At 44.4% G+C, this 17,115-nt stretch overlaps 1 protein-coding gene across 4 annotated transcripts; it reads right to left on the bottom strand.

The window, feature by feature from the left end:
- Positions 1-2,609: 2,609 nt before the first annotated feature.
- Positions 2,610-10,861, bottom strand: tekt3 (tektin 3). Of its 4 annotated transcripts, XM_056430635.1 has the most exons (9): positions 8,917-10,861; positions 8,108-8,700; positions 7,391-7,474; positions 7,227-7,297; positions 6,979-7,122; positions 6,470-6,692; positions 5,549-5,703; positions 5,389-5,471; positions 2,610-4,285 (listed from the first exon to the last, which is right to left on the bottom strand). In XM_056430635.1, exons 2-8 carry the CDS (start codon positions 8,675-8,677, stop codon positions 5,396-5,398), a joined length of 1,323 nt encoding a protein of 440 aa, XP_056286610.1. In that variant the 5' UTR covers positions 8,678-8,700; positions 8,917-10,861; the 3' UTR covers positions 2,610-4,285; positions 5,389-5,395. The 4 variants fall into 4 exon arrangements, with proteins under 4 accessions (XP_056286610.1, XP_056286609.1, XP_056286607.1 ...); XM_056430634.1 differs by lacking the exons at positions 2,610-4,285; positions 5,389-5,471 and adding an exon at positions 4,404-5,355 and having other exon boundaries at positions 8,108-8,720; XM_056430632.1 differs by lacking the exons at positions 2,610-4,285; positions 5,389-5,471 and adding an exon at positions 4,404-5,355.
- Between the last annotated feature and the right edge of the window lie 6,254 nt (positions 10,862-17,115).

Genomic DNA, 17,115 nt, shown 5'->3' with positions numbered 1-17,115 from the left:
TCTTCAGTAATACAAAAATTCTTCACAGCCAAACAGCTTCTTGGGAAAACTCTGAGTTTTGGCGAGGGTCCAAAAGCGGCAGGAAGAGCTGGTTCCCATGAATGTTTGGTGCTCAGTCCACATGAGGCCGTTTGAGATGACTGGTGATAAAAGTTTGATACTGTCGAGCGAGAGGGATTCAAGGCCATGATCCCATGATATCCTGGCAACATATTTCGGTAATTTGGATATTTCTGCCAAAACTATAACCCAGAGACATTTTTTCTGATTAATTTCTTCTTTTTTTTATATAACCAAGATAAGACTATGATCCTGGCAGAAAAAGCACATTCCCATTGTAATTGGACAATTTCTTTATGCTGTGTTAAGTTGTGTTGATTGTGTGGTTTTACATGCCAATAATGTATTTAAGATGTGGTTTTGCTTCTCTTTTACATTGAAGTTTCAGGTGGATTTAAAGGTTTCATGAAGTAAGAGACGGTCTGCTTTACATAATTGAATTATACTTGGTTACTATGGTTACTGCAGGCCATTAGACAAAAAACCTAAATTGAATTATCAAGAACGGGCTGGATGAATCACCTGTAGTAGAAGAAGAAGCTTCAAATAGTGTCCTCTGAAAAGGAAAGCACTATGTTGTATAGCATGGAAAAAAAGCATTTTTTGGAAATTGAATTTAGACTGATTTGATATCAGACAGCTACTTTTACACTAATCAAAATATGTTTTATATTAACACAGAATGAAATAACTGATGTGTAGTGATGTCTCACCAAACGGGGTATTAATTGAAACATGTTGTATGTAATTTTGCAGGCAATATGAATGCCTCCTTAAAAGTTTTACGTCCAACCGCGTTGTTTATCCTTAACCCAAGTTATTGGTTGTGTGGCCTCCCTAACTGCGGCCATTAATTGACATACAAAAAGCGTATAATAATAATAGAGTAATCATTGGTAATACACAGTTCAGCTGACATACTTAGAGTAAAGCAAACAGTCTCCATGACGTCCACCACTTTTTCTCCTTCAACGATGCACACTCAGTCCTAATCTGTAATTACAGCACCGAGTAAGAAACCCTCGGTGGCTGACACCAGTCTCAAGTGATCTGCAACCAGCTCTTAAGATTGGCAAAGTGGTATGTCAGAAACATAAAATAACATCGGGCGCAAGGCATCTATAACAAGACTGGGTGTTAAGAATACACCGGCAATATGTTTGGCCTGCGGGGAGAATTCCAGAGTACATTCCCCGTAAGCGGGGGTGGTAGAGGAGGTAAAATAGGAAGGGCCTATTTGTGTCCCATCCCAACAGAGACCCGTAACCTCAAAGAGGCATGCGCTGTAGAAACGGGGGTTCATTGCAATGAAGTGAACCAAGTTGGAGGAAGGGGAAAGCAAAGCAAAGAGGGTAGATAAAAAGGGAAATGTGGGGGGGGGGGGGGGTGGACTCTGTGCTATCTGTCAGTACGTTTAATTTCAAGGTGATGAGGGCAGCGATTCTTCTGATGTAAGCGAGACAACAGGGGGCCTTTCTTTGCAACACTAGGGCTGAGGAATGTGCCTGGGCAGGAGTGGGACTACACACACACACAGACACACACACACACACACATACACTTACATGCACACCAACATGCACGTCAGGAAACCATGGCAGAGACCTTCTGCCATTGACTCTCTCCTGAGGGTTTTGGTCAAACATAATGCTCTTTGCAAAGCAGAGAGCTCTCTGTGACGGTGACTTAATACAGTTGTAAAACATTACTCCTAAATCAAAGTGCAAGTTACACACACATGCACTGAGTGGTTTATCTTCAAGGCCACTCCATCCCTCCGGTCAGGAGTCTCTATAATGAAACTACTCTATTTACACCAGAGATGCTTTTAATGCTGCGGCCACTGAAAGGATTTAGGTGGAACATGATTTCGAGGTAGATTAGAGTGGAGCTCAGCTGTCCGGGCCGCATCTCTTAACTGTGATTACGATGCCAGACCTGCTAACATCCGTCTCCATTCACATTGTTTGACAGACACACTCGAACGCAGACGTCTCTTGGTGAATATTTTCCTTCTGGTGCTGTAAGATAACAACGAGATCGACCAGAAAGTGACAGCTGGTGAGAGAATTAAAGAACTTATGGTTAAAATATTGTATTTTAGAACCAGAAGAAAATCAGACGATTAAATTGTGATGGGATTTCTCCCGAGCTCTGATAGTGGCGATCCATTTAAGGATTGGAGACGCGGTTGCTACTGTATTGAAGACGTTCAACTGAAGCGCCATTGGCGGTACGAGCAGAGTTTACAATCCTCAGTGAAGCCAAAGGTTACACGGGCAAAACGCAGTAGGAGTTGAAGGGTTGGGTCAAAATGTGCGATAGTGTTTGTGTGCGTTGAAAGTTGTTTCAGGCCACATCTTTAAGTGTGTTGATTCAAGTCGGACTAAACTCTATAGATCAGGGGTGTCCAAACTTTTTGCAGCTAGGGCCAATTGTGATAAAGTACAGATGCCCGGGGGCCAATAGTTCCTTTAGACATTTTTTAAACCACAAAAGTTACATGAAAATACACTGTTATACAACAATTTATTTTTACTGTCACAATTATTTTTATTTTTTAAATGACAATGTAACCACATATAATATAACCAAGTCTGCCTTTCATTCAGTCAGATAACAATGAAAAAGCTGTATATAGAATACCTTACATTTGCACTGAATACCTTTTCAAGATAATATCAATAAAGTGCAACCTGTGAAAAATTAAACAAAATAAGATCAAATAGTTGGGCATAAAGAGTTTACTGAGTGTTAGTGACACTGCATATCTTTTCAAAATAACAATAACGCGCAACCTTTGAAAAACAAAACAAGTGCAGATATGTCTGAGTCATTACGTTTTTTTCTATGTGTGATAAAATGGGCTTTCCACTTCACCTCTTTTTAAAACGGGGTTGCAGGCTTGATACGGCCACTCTCCATAAAGCTCAATGTTGAGCTCTTGTTTTGAAGGGCAGCTGGAACGCTGAGAGGTAACACCTGGCAAGTCTCCAAGAATCTCGTCTGTCGCGCATGCGCAGGGTAACCGGTTAACGTCGTAACGTACACATTTACACGAAAGTCGACGACAGGCATTTCGCTCTTTATTTATTAATGACTTAGTTTTATGTCCGTGTAGTTTGTAATATGTGAAGTTCTCAAACAAGGTCTTGAAATAAAAGAATCTGCATTTCCCCTCGCGCCCCACCGTCTCTGCTCTTGAACCCGGAGCAGAGAGCGACTCTGAGTCGACGTGTCTTCACCACCGTGGGAACGCAGAGGTGTCGGTTTGCTGTTCCCGCGACATATTGGACGCTCTCTGCCGGCTGGTTGGAACACGCTCACCTGTATGTGCGCACCTGTCTGTGCGCGTGGGGGCGGAGCTCCGCCGGGATACCGAGAGCCAGGAGAAGTGTGAACGCCACCACGTAGAGACAGAAATGACATGCCGCTGTGTCGATACGATCAATAATATACGACCGTTTAGTTGAATAAAACAACCTGACATTACTTATGTTGTAATCTGGCGCTATAGAGAACATTTCAGTGGGGCGGACCCCCACCCTGTTCTCATGGTATGGGAAACACTAGTAATTCCCACCGCTCCTGAAAGCGGCGGCCCTCACTGTCAACTTTTCTCCTCTTTTTTTTGCCGTCGCCATGGCAAATATGTTTCGAGAAGGGTTCACGCCACGGATGCAGAGCCAGATACATTAGAAAGGAGGAATTACGTTTTTCAAGTTTTTATGATTTATTTATTCTGACAGATCTGGCGGGCCACAAATAACACATTATATGACCGATGTCGCGGGCCGTATGAAATCTGACCGCGGGCCGGACTTTGGACACCCCTGCTGGTACCTCTCCCTGTACTGGTGGAGACAGTAGCCAATGATAAGTGAGTGTTCCTATACGGTGGGTGTGGGGTTTCATATATGACTAACACGTTGTTTGTTCAGCTCCTTCTATGGGTGAGGCCATGAGTTATGGGTCATTAAAGTACGATGGGGAAAACACAAGTGTCCTTCACGATCCATATTTATGCGTGCCACAATTTGCCGAAGGTGTTTGTTTGGATTCAAATCAATGTCTTCCATATCGCCGCTCCCCTCTTAAGGTGACCTTCAGGTCAGTTCCCGCTGACAGATCTGAGTGAGCCTTCAGAGAGTCTTTGTCTTTGTCAGTTTGGTTATTAGTGTCGCATGCGCCACCAGGACCTCTTGTGGTCCGCTGGACCTCCGGCCTGTCGCCAACGTAAAAGCAAATGGGTTACGGTTATGAATCAAAGCCTTCAAGTGCAGGAATGAAGCGACGACCTGTGTTAGATGTCATTTCTGTGGATGATGTCAGAACATATTCAATTCAATTCAATTCAGTTTATTTGTATAGCCCAATTTCACAAATTACAAATTTGTCTCGGAGTGCTTTACAATCTGTACACATAGACATCCCTGCCCCAAAACCTCACATCGGACCAGGAAAAACTCCCAAATAACCCTTCAGGGGGAAAAAAAGGGAAGAAACCTGCAGGAGAGCAACAGAGGAGGATCCCTCTCCAGGATGGACAGATGCAATAGATGTAATGTGTACAGAAGGACAGATATATGAAGTGCTCCCCTTTGATTGTTGAGATACGTCTTGTACGACATGAAGACATTAAGACTAGGTGTGAGGCTTGTATGGTTTTGATGATTCACAAGGCTTTTATTATATGCTTTTCAAATGTTATCACAATAGTTACTATATATACATGTATATATATATATATGTATATAATATATTTTTCCATATAAAATATCTGAAATTGGTGGCAAGATTAAAGAATTCGGAGAGATGTCTGATTAATCACCATGGTAATCGATTCTTCCATGACATTGCAACGTTTTTTCTAATTTCTTTTTAAACTGTGTGTAGATACATTACGGGTACAATACTCGCAATTCCGATAATCCATAGTTTATGATCAGTGCCCGTAATATGAAGCAATTTTGTTTTGGTCAAATCACCCACAGCACCCTTTAAAATCACTCCAAACCACTTATGCAGCTCTAATAAATTCTAGTGGTCCTCCAAGGCTCCCTCCTTGAAGACTTAGATCAGGTGTAGCCCACAAGACGAGGCATGCTGGGAAAGCTCTTGCGCATGCTCATGCACTTTTCCTGGTCCAGGAAGAGCGAGTTGGCCTTGATGGACAGGTCATGCTCCAGGGTCACTTTGGTCTTGACCAGAGTCTGCAGAGTGTTGTCGGCCTGCATCAGCCTCTCCTGGAGCTTCTGAATGGTGTCCTCGATCTCCCTCACCTCACCCACCAGTCTAAAGGAGGAAGGATAAAGAGAAGCAGCTCACCGTCAAATTAGCAGGAGAGAGCAAGAAGGCCAGGAAACCTTTTCAGCCCCGGGAAACACTTGGAACCACAGGGGGGGAATTGTCTGCAGGAGAAACAAATGACTTTTTATCTCATGAATGTGCTAATGACCAACATGACTAAAGAGCACAGTGGCAGCACCTGTGGTGCGGGTTGTCCCTGCACAGCTCCACGTTGGGCCTCCGGGTCCTCTCCTCCAGCCTGGTTTGGGCCACTTTCAGCGGGCACTCTTTGTCTCTGAGGGCCTTCCTCAGAGACTCAATCAGCATCTCCGTCTGGAAGATCTCCTGCAGAGTCTGGGTGATGAGATGAGACAGAAGCAGGATGAAGTGAGAGGAAGGGAAAGGAAAGCGCTGTCTTGTCAAGGTATAGTAACAGCTGAGCGTCTCATTTAGTTGGTGGATACATGATAATCTCAACAGTCGAGGCCGAGAACAAGTAAACACTGTACGCTGTCAGCTTTGAATCAGCTGAGCACGGGGCTGCACAGTGGTCTGTTCTGTCCCGACCTATTTGATGTAATTTAATTCCAGCGAATCAGTACTCCTTACAACTGGCAGTGACAGAGGTTTATTAAGGACTGTGTGTCTCACATCACAGCTGCTTTCAGTGTTCAAACCCATCCAACTGCTGATGTGGATTCACTGTTCAACCCCCTGTAATTACCCCAAGAACAACGGGATCCAGTGTGGAGTGTGGCACAAGCAATGAAAGGGACATTTATCGCCATTCCTCTCTTCTGAGAGGAATGTTTGACTGTAAACATGCAGACAAGCCGCTGCAGACAAGACACAAGTCCCCAACAGGCCCTTATCGAGAACAGTACCTGTGCTAGATAAGGGCCTGTTAAATAAGAGAAGCGTGCAAACACATGATTTATTCCTCGTAAGTGGCACATTTAGTTAGAAAAGAAATGGATTCAACTGGTACCCATTTGTATGCCTCTTTAAAAGTCACTTCTTCATAATCCATACTTATTTTACATAGGGAAGAAACATCAGATGACGGGACAACTCTGATGAATAGATGGGATAGTGTGTCTGTCGCGGACGGGGTGCAGACCTTCGCCAGGTGCATCTGCAGGCTGTTCTTGGCATCGGCGGTTTCCGATATGCGGTTTGTGAAGGCCACGTTGGCGTTGTTGAACTGGTTCCACATTTCGTTGGACGTGCTGCTCAGCAGGATCTCTATCTCGTCCCTCAGCTTCTGGGAGGCGGCTCGTCCACTCTGGGAGAGCAGGATGTTGTCGTCGGTGAACTTGGACCACGAGTCCGGGAGAGAGAGCCTGACATGGGGGGGGGGGGGATGGCGTACGTTATGGAGGCAGGACAATTGTTGAATAAACTCTACCTAATGCACCGCACCACTTTGGTCCAGCCTAAAATATCTCAACACGTACTGGATGGATTTTCCAGCAGCTCTATATGAATTTCAAAGACTGTGATTAATTCTGTGATTGACAATTCAACCCATCCGGTATACCAAGAAGGTTTAGAACAACACAGGAAATTGTTAGCATCCGTTTGACGTGATGAAAGCGTTAATAATTGATGGCATAGAACTGTACTCACGAGGGGTCTAGTCTTTCAATCCCTCTGTAGTAGCCGATACCATCGGATGTGTTCCTCAGATGGTGACACCTGCCGTCTATCCTCTGAGCGGTCACTTTGTCGCTCATGTCTCTCTCCAACTCATGCTGGGCTGCTCGGTTTGACCTAAGAAACCCCACAAAGCAGCAAGGAAACACAGTTTTGGAAAATATAATATCAATAGAATCCAACATTTAGTAATATTTCATAAGTCGATGTCTCAGACTCACGCCAGCTGAGCGATGGCCCTGTCCAGATGTCGCCTCATCCTTTCCTGACATGACTTGATGACTTCCACTTCCTTGTTGCAAACGCAGAATACAAATTATGCAAATGTATTTCCCAAGGTTGCTATTGGAAGTCACACTCGCTCACACTCTTGCTTTAATGTTACCTTTAGGAGGTCTTTCTCCACGCCGTCGTGGACCAGATCGATGGATATCCGCTTCTCTCTGTGGTACAAACACTCTTGAGACACCTGTTGACAAAGTGATCATGACTGAATTCAGGTGAGGTGGTTGTGAGAGGATAAATAAACGTTTTCATTGTGACACTTGAATAGGTAGAACAGGTATAAGTGCCTGCCCCTATGCATATATAGTGCAGTGGATAAGCTGCATTCTCCAGTTTCGGTTGCCTGGAGAAGTCTCAAAGCCACATGCCATATGATCTTAGCTGAGCAAGGTGTCCCTGTCATCAGATCTCCAGCCAGATCAAGTTGGCTCACTCTGGCTGAGACAAATGACCGGTGCTCCTCCACCAGGGAACGTCCATTAACCTGATTAGGACTTCGTCCCAGCAAGAGCACTGTTGCGTTTGAAGGTTTCCAGAACGACCAGACGGACACAGTTGCTACAACTAAGCTGGAAACGTCAAAACTGGTTCACCACAGACGCTGTGACCAGACCGAGACGCGATACGCATCAATGTTAATACGAGTGCGGCGAACAAAGGCCTGACCCCAATGTGAAGATTTCAAGGCAAATGCGGATAATCCTCAAAATGTGCCAAGAATACAACTCACAATTCTGATATCAGTGGATTTGTTAGTTCAAGGTAACAAACACACACACACACACACACACACTCATGTATTCCTTCCACCCTTTACCTGAAGGGGCCCCTGAGTCTCTGCCAAGGCTCTCTCCAGCCTCCTCTTGACCTCAGTGAGTGCTGCTATCTCTGTCACCATGTTGTCAATCTCGTGGGTCAGCTCAGCCCTCCAGAAGACGATGTCATTGAGCCGCTCGCCGATGTTCTTGCTGGTTTTCTCTTGGGTCAGCCTAGTGAGCTGCTCCTTATCCTGCATCATCCTGAGGGTGTCCGTCCGAAGTCTCTCTGCGCTTTTCCTGGACGACTCGGACTCCCTGTAGTTGCTCATGTTGGACTTGTACCAGTCGTCGGGGGTGTAGCGAGTGGACAGCGCTGTCCTGTTGGATGGATAGTACACGGTCTGGGCTCGAACCAGATCTAAATTATCTCGCTGTATGGAAGAGGGGGTTGAGACGGCGCTGCTGCTCCTGTAGTAGCTGTTGGTCCTCCAAAGGTTGGCGCTTGGGTTCATGGCCAACGCAGGCTGGGTGTTGCGATAGCTGGACGCCATGGTGGAGATGGCAGGCAGGAAGTGGCTGGTTTTGGGCCGAGCATATGTGGCTGTTAGAGAAGATCCGAGCAGCTCCATTTCTGAGTCCCCTCAAGGTGCTCCTGTCCAGAGCATAAAATCACTTTTCCCAACAGGTTATTTATATCAACTTCAATTTGTAGGCTCATAAATTGATTTTACATTTGAATGCAGATATATTATTCATATTTTATAGATCCAAGACATTTAGGTAAATAGATCCAACATTAAATACAGTTTATTAACTTTTCTAACAATAGCAATAGCAAAAGCATCCAAATAGAAAGATAATGTCTTACCCAGGTGAACTGATGCTGGTGCTCAGAGTCTGGATGCAGGCCGGCTTCCTCTCGGCTGCGCTTACCTGGAAATGAGCTCAAGAACGCACTAAAGGTAAACTGACATGCATAATAGATAGACAAGTTGGCCAGTCATTCATTCAGCCAGCCAATGGTGTTGCGCAGTCCTTCGGCTGCAGGAGTCGGCCCATCCAAGATTGCTGTTGTCACAGAAGCAGTTGCCATAGGTTACTGAGACACTCGGCCTGGCATCTCCAGATTAATGGTCAGCAGGTGAATTTAATTTGTTCAAGTAAAAAAAAAGATTTCACAACAGTAAAGACGTTCTTTCTATTATCGGTGTGGCTTCCTATTGGCTGACTGCAAATCCAGATAATCCTAAAAACCTTAAATATCCTCGGCTCTATAGTCCCCAATTACTGCGGTGAATGTGTCCATTATGGCACTATGAACATGCTTCTGCTCTGCAAATTCTTCTCTACTTAACTTTAAAGTAATTAGCTGTGCACAAGTTCACATTTTCGGAGGGTCTTTGCCGTTAAGTTCGGAGGTGAGCAATCTGAGCTTTGTCTTTCAAAGCAGAGGAGTTCAGTTGGTTGCCAGGCAGCATCAGATAGCTCACCCTGTCTGTGTGGATTACAGTCATCTGTTTCATGATTCATGCCACAGGTAGAGTCCACACGAACCCCATGTAGCACAGACAAATAATCTGCGTTGTGTTACCTGCTATGAGAAGTGAGGATCATTTACACGTATCTGTTCTGAAGGGGCAGAGCTGGACAGATGATAGCATGGTTTCCACCGCAGAGACGAGCAGAGCTGTAGCCAGGAGTTACTCAGCTGGGCAATAAACATATGAATCATTTTGAATATTGCAGACAATGGTTTCTATGATGGCATGTTGAACCATTGTAGTGAAAAAAATTATTTTGACACAAGGGGTCAAATTCCAAGAAAATACTTTGTAAGGATTTACGAGATTAAGTCTTACATTTACGAGAAAAAAATTAATTCCGGACATTAAAAAGTCATTGATTTATGAAAAGCACATAAACAGTGGAGTGCAAAACTGGAGTAATGCTAGCCTTTTGAATTTCAACAAGCTCTAAATAAGCAGAATGGATGGATGGAATATTACATTCAATTCAGTTTATTTTATATAGCCCAATATCACACATTTTGAATGTGCCTCAGAGGGCTTTACAATCTGTACACAGACGACATCCCTGTCCCAGGACCTCACAACAGATCAGGAAAAACTCCCAAGAAATAGAAAAAACTCTTTCACAGGGAAAAAAAGGGAAGAAACCTCCAGGAGAGCAACAGAGGAGGATCCCTCTGCCCGGATGAACGGAAGCAATATATGTCATGTGACCAGAAGGAAACATTACAGAGTTACATAAACACATTCAATGAATATGACAGAGTGTATGTTCGTAGTAGGCATAGTCCACGATCCAGAAAGAAGGGAGGGGGATCAGCAGGACCATGACAGGAGGCCGGACCACCAGGGAGGAGGCACCAGATGCAGCCAGGTCCAATGGACCCTTTGAGACGTGAAGTCACAAAGACTCCGGGGAATATCCGCTATGTTATAACTTTCTGGCTTCTATTATTCTTGTTTCTGTATTTCTATAAAGTTATGTAACTTGCGGTCTAATTTTAGTCATTAGTATTGTATTGTGTATGCATATATGTTGTATATATACATATATATTTTATTTTATATTTTACTTTGTATACTTCTTGTATACATCTATATCTTTCACTTGTATACATCTATATATTTCATCCCTGTTTTTTATATTTTATATATATATTTTTTTATTCTCGTGTGTTTAGTTTATTGGTGCTGCTACTGCTACGACAAATTTCCCCTTGGGGATTAATAAAGTATTTATCTATCTATCTATCTAAATTCCTCCACTGGATAGAGCGTCGAGTGAAAAAGTGCTTCACTGTCGATCTCCACAGAGGCCTATACATATATATATATATAAATGTGTGTACATGTGTATATATATATTATATATATATATACTGTATATAAATGTGTGTGTATATATATACAAATGTGTGTATATATATATATATATATATAAATGTGTATATATATACTGTATATAAATGTGTGTGTATATATATATATATATATATATATATACATATATATAAATGTGAATATATATATATATATTTTGTATGTATGTATAAATGTGTATATATATATACTCCTGTACGGGGGCCCAAGTGTGAATTTCTGCATAGTGGAAATGTCTGAGGGAGCGAGCATGCCGTCCACCCCACTTAGAGCACAGTGACACTGAGCTGAATGCTGTATTGCACATAGGAATGAAAATACAATAAATAACAGCTTTTGGATTAAATTCCTGAAATGTCCAGTATCTAGGAAAGTGTTCTCTTTCGGTATGTGGTACGGCATCGGAGCCACTGGGCGGTTAAACTGTATCGTTTGGGTATGAAAAGTGTTAGAGGAAAAGTCGCATGATTTCCATCATGTACGTCATGTGGTTTGGCTCGGGGTGTTTGGCACCTTGGATGTTTCTCATTTTGGCTCGGATGAGACGTGTGGGGGAATGCTCACATTAGGACGGAAGGGACAAAAGAAATGATGCACTGGACCTCCCGTCAGCGCTCTCAGGTGACGGCACAAAGGGGCTTGGATTTCATCGATCAGTCGGTGAAAAAACGGACTTTGGACTTTTCTCTTTCTCAGATATGTACGCATTTCTGTGCATGCCTCTTTCTTTACAGCATGAATACTGGAAGACACAAACTGCACCGGACATTTACATGAGTCTCTAAAACCACACATCACTTTCAATCAGGTCACAGCGCTCTCTGTATATTCTCTCTACTGGCCAGTGCCAATAACTGTAGACATAAAGCAAGTAGTTCAGTGACACCACACCCCTCAGTCTCAATCTATACACAGTACGGATATAAACACGAGCAGTCTGTGCTCACAAGCCACCAGGCAGCATCCTGCAACCCTCCACCGAAGAAAAATGTAAAGACTTTAACATTATAACACCAGCATTATTGTACTTTTCTTCTGAAATTAAAGACGCCTGTGACCTCAACCTCAACAATTCCGCCAGTTCTCGCTATCTGCAGCGACACACTCGCAGGCTCCCGGAGGCCTTGACACATCCTTCGCTTTTCACCGTTGACCTTCAGCTTATCAGGTAAGAGTAGACGAGCAGTGTTCTCTAAACACTCGCACCCACTGAAAACAAGCCCTTGTCTGTTCCGTCTCTGGCCCCCGGTGTTTTCACTACTTCAACCCCCCCGCCCCCAACCAACCACCCACCCATCCACCGCCCACCCATCCACCGCCCACCACTTTCTATGTCAACCTGGCATGCTTCCGGCTCAATCCAGCGCTCTGGTCACACACCACAGCTTCCATTTTTTTTTTCATGTGTAGTCCCGCCATGCTTTGCTTGCTCTTCTAACTGCACAGTTCAGTGGGTAAACCATGCAGCTCTCTCTCTCTCTCTCTCTCTCTCTCTCTCTCTCTCTCTCTCTCTCTCTCTCTCTCCTGTCTGAGTGTACGGGCCATTTTCTAACGGCATCAGTTTTCCCCTCATGAATTGTGGATGGGGCAGTCTGTGAGGAGGGTGGCCACACCTGGAGACTCACACAGGAGAGGAACTCGACCGGTAAATACGATCACCGTATTAGAGACCCCCCGCAGAGGTAATGGCACATTCGGATGGGGGGAAATCACAGGAGCCTCCCGGGCTCATCTCGAGTCATCAGCAGCCGTTTGAGACAGCGCTCTGTGTGTGTGTGTGTGTGTGTGGCCTGACCGTTAAAGGTGCAAGGTCTCAACAGGCGGTGCTATCAACGCGAACGGTGTTTAGCTGAGTCGGAACCAGAAAGGACGTTTTGGTTGTGCACCTTTTCAGACACGGCTGTCACAAATAGTTCACTGATAAAATCTGTCTCCACCACGTGATTTTACAAAGACGGACCATTTGTCTATGAGTGATTATGAAACAGAAGACCTTAGTAATCTACATTTGAGTTTATAGTAAACAAAGCTTTATGCATGTATGCATCTGTCCTTTTCCACTCGTCATCAAGGCCTTCTTTTCTTCCAGTGGGTCGAAGCATGCCGTTTACAAAACTCAACCAGATAAAATCTAGCTTTTTCTAAGCAATTCCTTGCAGAAGTGGAGCAAAAGTTCAGCAGAATTGCAACAACTATAGATACACAAAGTGTCTGTAAACACACTGCGACTTGGTTTCCTACTAAACTAATAGGAATTTTACAGCCAGAGAAGCAACAGTCTCCCAAAGGGCTCCAATTGGATTTGATGTATGAGTGTTAATGTGATGATGATGTAATCATCAAAGCTGCCATCGGTGTAGGTTGTTATCCAGTAGATTTTAAATGATTTGATAATCATGGGATTGTAACTGATGGTTACATAATGCATTACAATACATTTTTATTTTATTTGATGTTTTCCTTCATTCACTTTAGTTGGATCTGTCATTTTATATTTTGTGTTTTCTTCAGTTAAAGGATAAGCTTTGGCACTATTTCATGTTTTTGGAGTCAACAAATCCAATAAAAAAATTCCTAAGAAAGGTCTGTATGATCTCAGTCGTGTCCGACTTCCTGACCCCGTTTGCAGCACTCCTCTCTAAGCCCACTGAAATCGTAAATCTTAATCAACTTCACATATAAATACTTTCATTCATGTATTTCTAATAGTTTTTGGCGAACAATGGAGCTCAGGAGTACAGGAGAATACAGCTTTGGATATTGGATACACATGTAAGTAGGTCTATAGATGGGAATATAGAATATCTTTAGGCGTATCCTTTGCAGCAGCCAGATCCATATGTGTATTATATATATATATATATATATATATATATCAGTGTACACATATAGGTAATGTCTATCAATAATATACATGTTGCACCGCAATAAGAAACTTCTACCATGCCTTGTGCGTGTTTGTGTGGCGTTGCATGGTAACGTCTGTGTTTGCAGCTCTGTGTGTACAGAGCTAGTGGAGAAGCCTCTGAGGCACTCCCTGGGCTCTATCATATTATATAGGGCGCAAATGGATACTGTACGAGCTACTTAGACGCAGGAAGTAGAGACAGGCAGGCCGGCAGTAGATGATGCATGTGTAGCCTTGTTTATGTCATCTGGTCTCGAGTGATTATCCATGAGCCAGCGTCGACACACAAACACACAGATTTAGCTTTCCCTAACTCTGTTCCCCACATTACCAGCAGTTAACCTCTCTCATGCGACCATTCAGGATAATGGATGGTGGGCTTTTAGTTGTTAAGAGATGTTAGAGAACTAATTTTACTTCTTGCCACCTGTTTCCAAAGTGCACATATAACTATCCTCTCTCTTCCTGTGACGTTGCACACACACAGGCACAGGAAGCCTCCCACGCCACTTTGTCTCTCTGGGTGTTGTTTACTGCGGGGGAAAAAAAGGCTTCTGCATTATCATTAAAACGAGAAAAAAAACTGGGGGAATAAAAAAAAAGGCATGCAGCAGATAAATCGAGGCGTGCGGCTGATGTGGCACCCGGCGGTCGCGTGGCGGTGCAGGGGTGGGCGACGTGCGACTGGACAGGACAGGCGAAGAAGGGTGCATGGACTCTGGCTGCCCCCCCCCAACCCCCCACCCTACACCCAACTCTGGAAGTTTTGCGACTGGGGAGCCTTGATCACGGAGTGGGACGAGGGGTCATGAATGCGGGGCTTTGTCCGGTCCGTGGTCGTCACATTCCACCGGAGCCACTGTGTTGCGCGCAGCAGAGCGGAGGAGAAGGCAGGGCAGCAGAGGACACGGCGGGAGAGGCCTGGAGAGGAAACGCGGAGCAGATTCGTATCGACGAACCTGCGACGCGGAGATCATGTCGCAGATACACGCGGTCGCCTGGCAATTTATGTAGCGGAAGTAACTCATGGTGAATTGTATAACTTGTATAAATTCTCTCTCTATGCAATTTATTCAGCTTAAAAAACATTCGCAACCACCCCCTCAACCACTGTGTGTTCATGTTCCTCAAAACAGCACCTCTACTGGTCAGCCCCGATTCTGGGTACTTTGCGCATGAAGTCCTTCATGTTTGAGTCTGTGCCCGTATTGGAAGGTATGAGTCATCAGGATTGGCGGGGTGCTTTCTGCTGACACGGAGAAACCCTGCAGCGTATCTGTAACGCACGGAACAGCCAAACTGTTGCTTTTCCATCACCTCCTCCATCGGCGTGCCGGTTCACTCTCCATATTGGGTTTCTCTGTGGACTTTTCTCTCAACAACCTTGGCAACGCCTCATTTTGATGCGTTATTATGAGTTTGTTTTACACACACTCATATAGTTTTTTTTTTTACAGCTGTCCAAGCATCTATAAATTGAGTTAACAATGTGCTTGAGGTTACAACTGGCTTGGCGCTTGTAATTCGAGCTATTTCGGGCCAAAAGTTTTTAAAAAAGGGGAGAGAGGTCTAATGTTTCCGTGCTGACTCAGGAGTTGAATTATTCACCCTGGGCGTGTGTTATTATCTCACACACAGACCTTCACCCCCAAATTAGGGAAAATGCTCCTTGTGCTTGTCATCAAGGCAAGACAGGAAGGGAACATGAATGATAGAAAACTTTGGGATGGTTGCACGGTGACTCACGATCATGCAAGTAATGGTCACAGGAAAATCCGGGGCCTTAATCGTGAGGAAAGGACCTTGCATTCCTCACGTTGGTGCCACTTGGGAGTGAGGGTGTGAAATGAGGCTTGATCAACACGTGGCCGGCTGATGTGCATGGAGCACCAGAGCCAAAAGGACAGAGAAAGACAGGAAGTGGGCATCTGTGTATTAATTCCTTTGCTTCCCTTTATTTCTTCCTCACGCACTTTACTTTAATCCCCTTTTTAAATGTTCCATTCGTCACAGAGCTCTCTGTGCCCCTTTTTTTTAATAGTCCTCTCGCACAAAGAGGTGTCTGTCAGTGTTGATGGGAGACTGTGCACAGCTGGACCTCGGCAGCATGGGAACAAGGGCTGGAACTGGGCTGCCGGGTCCAGATGGACTCTGTGACTGTGGCCATTACTGTCACACGATTAACAGCCTGCCAAGCACACCGTTGTCTCCCGGAGGAGACGCTCGCCACAATTAACCATGAAGGCCAACAGCTCTCCTGCTCTTCTGTGGCAGGAATACCCGACTACGGTTTTGACGGTGGTCTTGATTCGAAAGTCTCGAGTTTGGACATTTAATGTGCCGATTCTCTTTTTTATTGCATGCTGTTTCAACATTGACTCTCTGAGGAGTCGCTGCAAGCAAAGCGTGGGAGCTGACGCAGAGAGCTTGAGAGCTTTACTCAAATATTGTCTCGAAATGACATACAGTATATGGTCGACGTCTGCCCTTTTTTTGGGGGTTATGATCATTTTGAAAAAACACTTATCCTCCACTTCTCTTTTCTGTCTATTCCCAAAAGCATATTGAACATTTCTGATAAAATACTCCAGACTTTGTGTGAATTGGTCTCCGAGGCCCATGGGCTGGATAGTGACACAAGGTATTCGGTGCACGTATACGTCCAACATACACAGCTGCGGTTACGGCATTCCCCAGTCGTGCATTCCCTTTGCGTACTGCCAAAGGTCACAGTGCATCAAGTGAGATATCGAATGGATTCAGAGGCATGTTCCCGTGTTCGGCCCTCAAAGAGACACACCCTGCTGCAACGTAACCCTGCTGCCATTTAGCAGCTTCTAATCAGTCCTGGAGGTCACATAGTTAACATTCACGTTTTTCTTTGTTGCTGTTTTTCCCATGATTCATGATGTGTGGAAAAAGTGAACTTGACACCCAAAGTGACCTCTGTATCAAGTGTAAGAATGTGCATTGTGGTGTCATCGTCGTTGTGTTTTCTTGTCAATATACAGTCAGCAACTTGACCACAAAACAACTTTTTTGCATAACGCATAACTAACTGAATGCTCTGTCATTTGCACACACACACACACACACACACACACCCTGTCTGAATTATTTTCTAATGGCTCACTTTGGCAACAAAAGATTCAGATTTACTGCTACAAGGCGGAGAAAGACATTTAAAACCATGGCTTTTCTGTTCGGAGGCATTTTCCAACCCCTGCACCCTCCCTCTCCCTCTGAAATG

The sequence above is a fragment of the Pseudoliparis swirei genome, chromosome 13 (genome assembly GCF_029220125.1).
Source record: "Pseudoliparis swirei isolate HS2019 ecotype Mariana Trench chromosome 13, NWPU_hadal_v1, whole genome shotgun sequence".
NCBI lineage: Eukaryota > Metazoa > Chordata > Actinopteri > Perciformes > Liparidae > Pseudoliparis > Pseudoliparis swirei.
Note: the sequence above shows the minus strand (reverse complement) of the source record. Positions and strands in the feature narration are given on the sequence as shown.

What these genes read in the sequence shown, in the direction of transcription:
- tekt3 (XM_056430633.1), bottom strand. Translation starts at nt 8,677, where the DNA reads ATGGAGCTGCTCGGATCTTCTCTAACAGCCACATATGCTCGGCCCAAA. An exon ending in TGGAGAAAGACCTCCTAAAG is followed by an intron (nt 7,298 to 7,390) that starts GTAACATTAAAG and finishes GTTTGCAACAAG; the next exon opens with GAAGTGGAAGTCATCAAGTC. An exon ending in AGGGCCATCGCTCAGCTGGC is followed by an intron (nt 7,123 to 7,226) that starts GTGAGTCTGAGA and finishes GGGGTTTCTTAG; the next exon opens with GTCAAACCGAGCAGCCCAGC.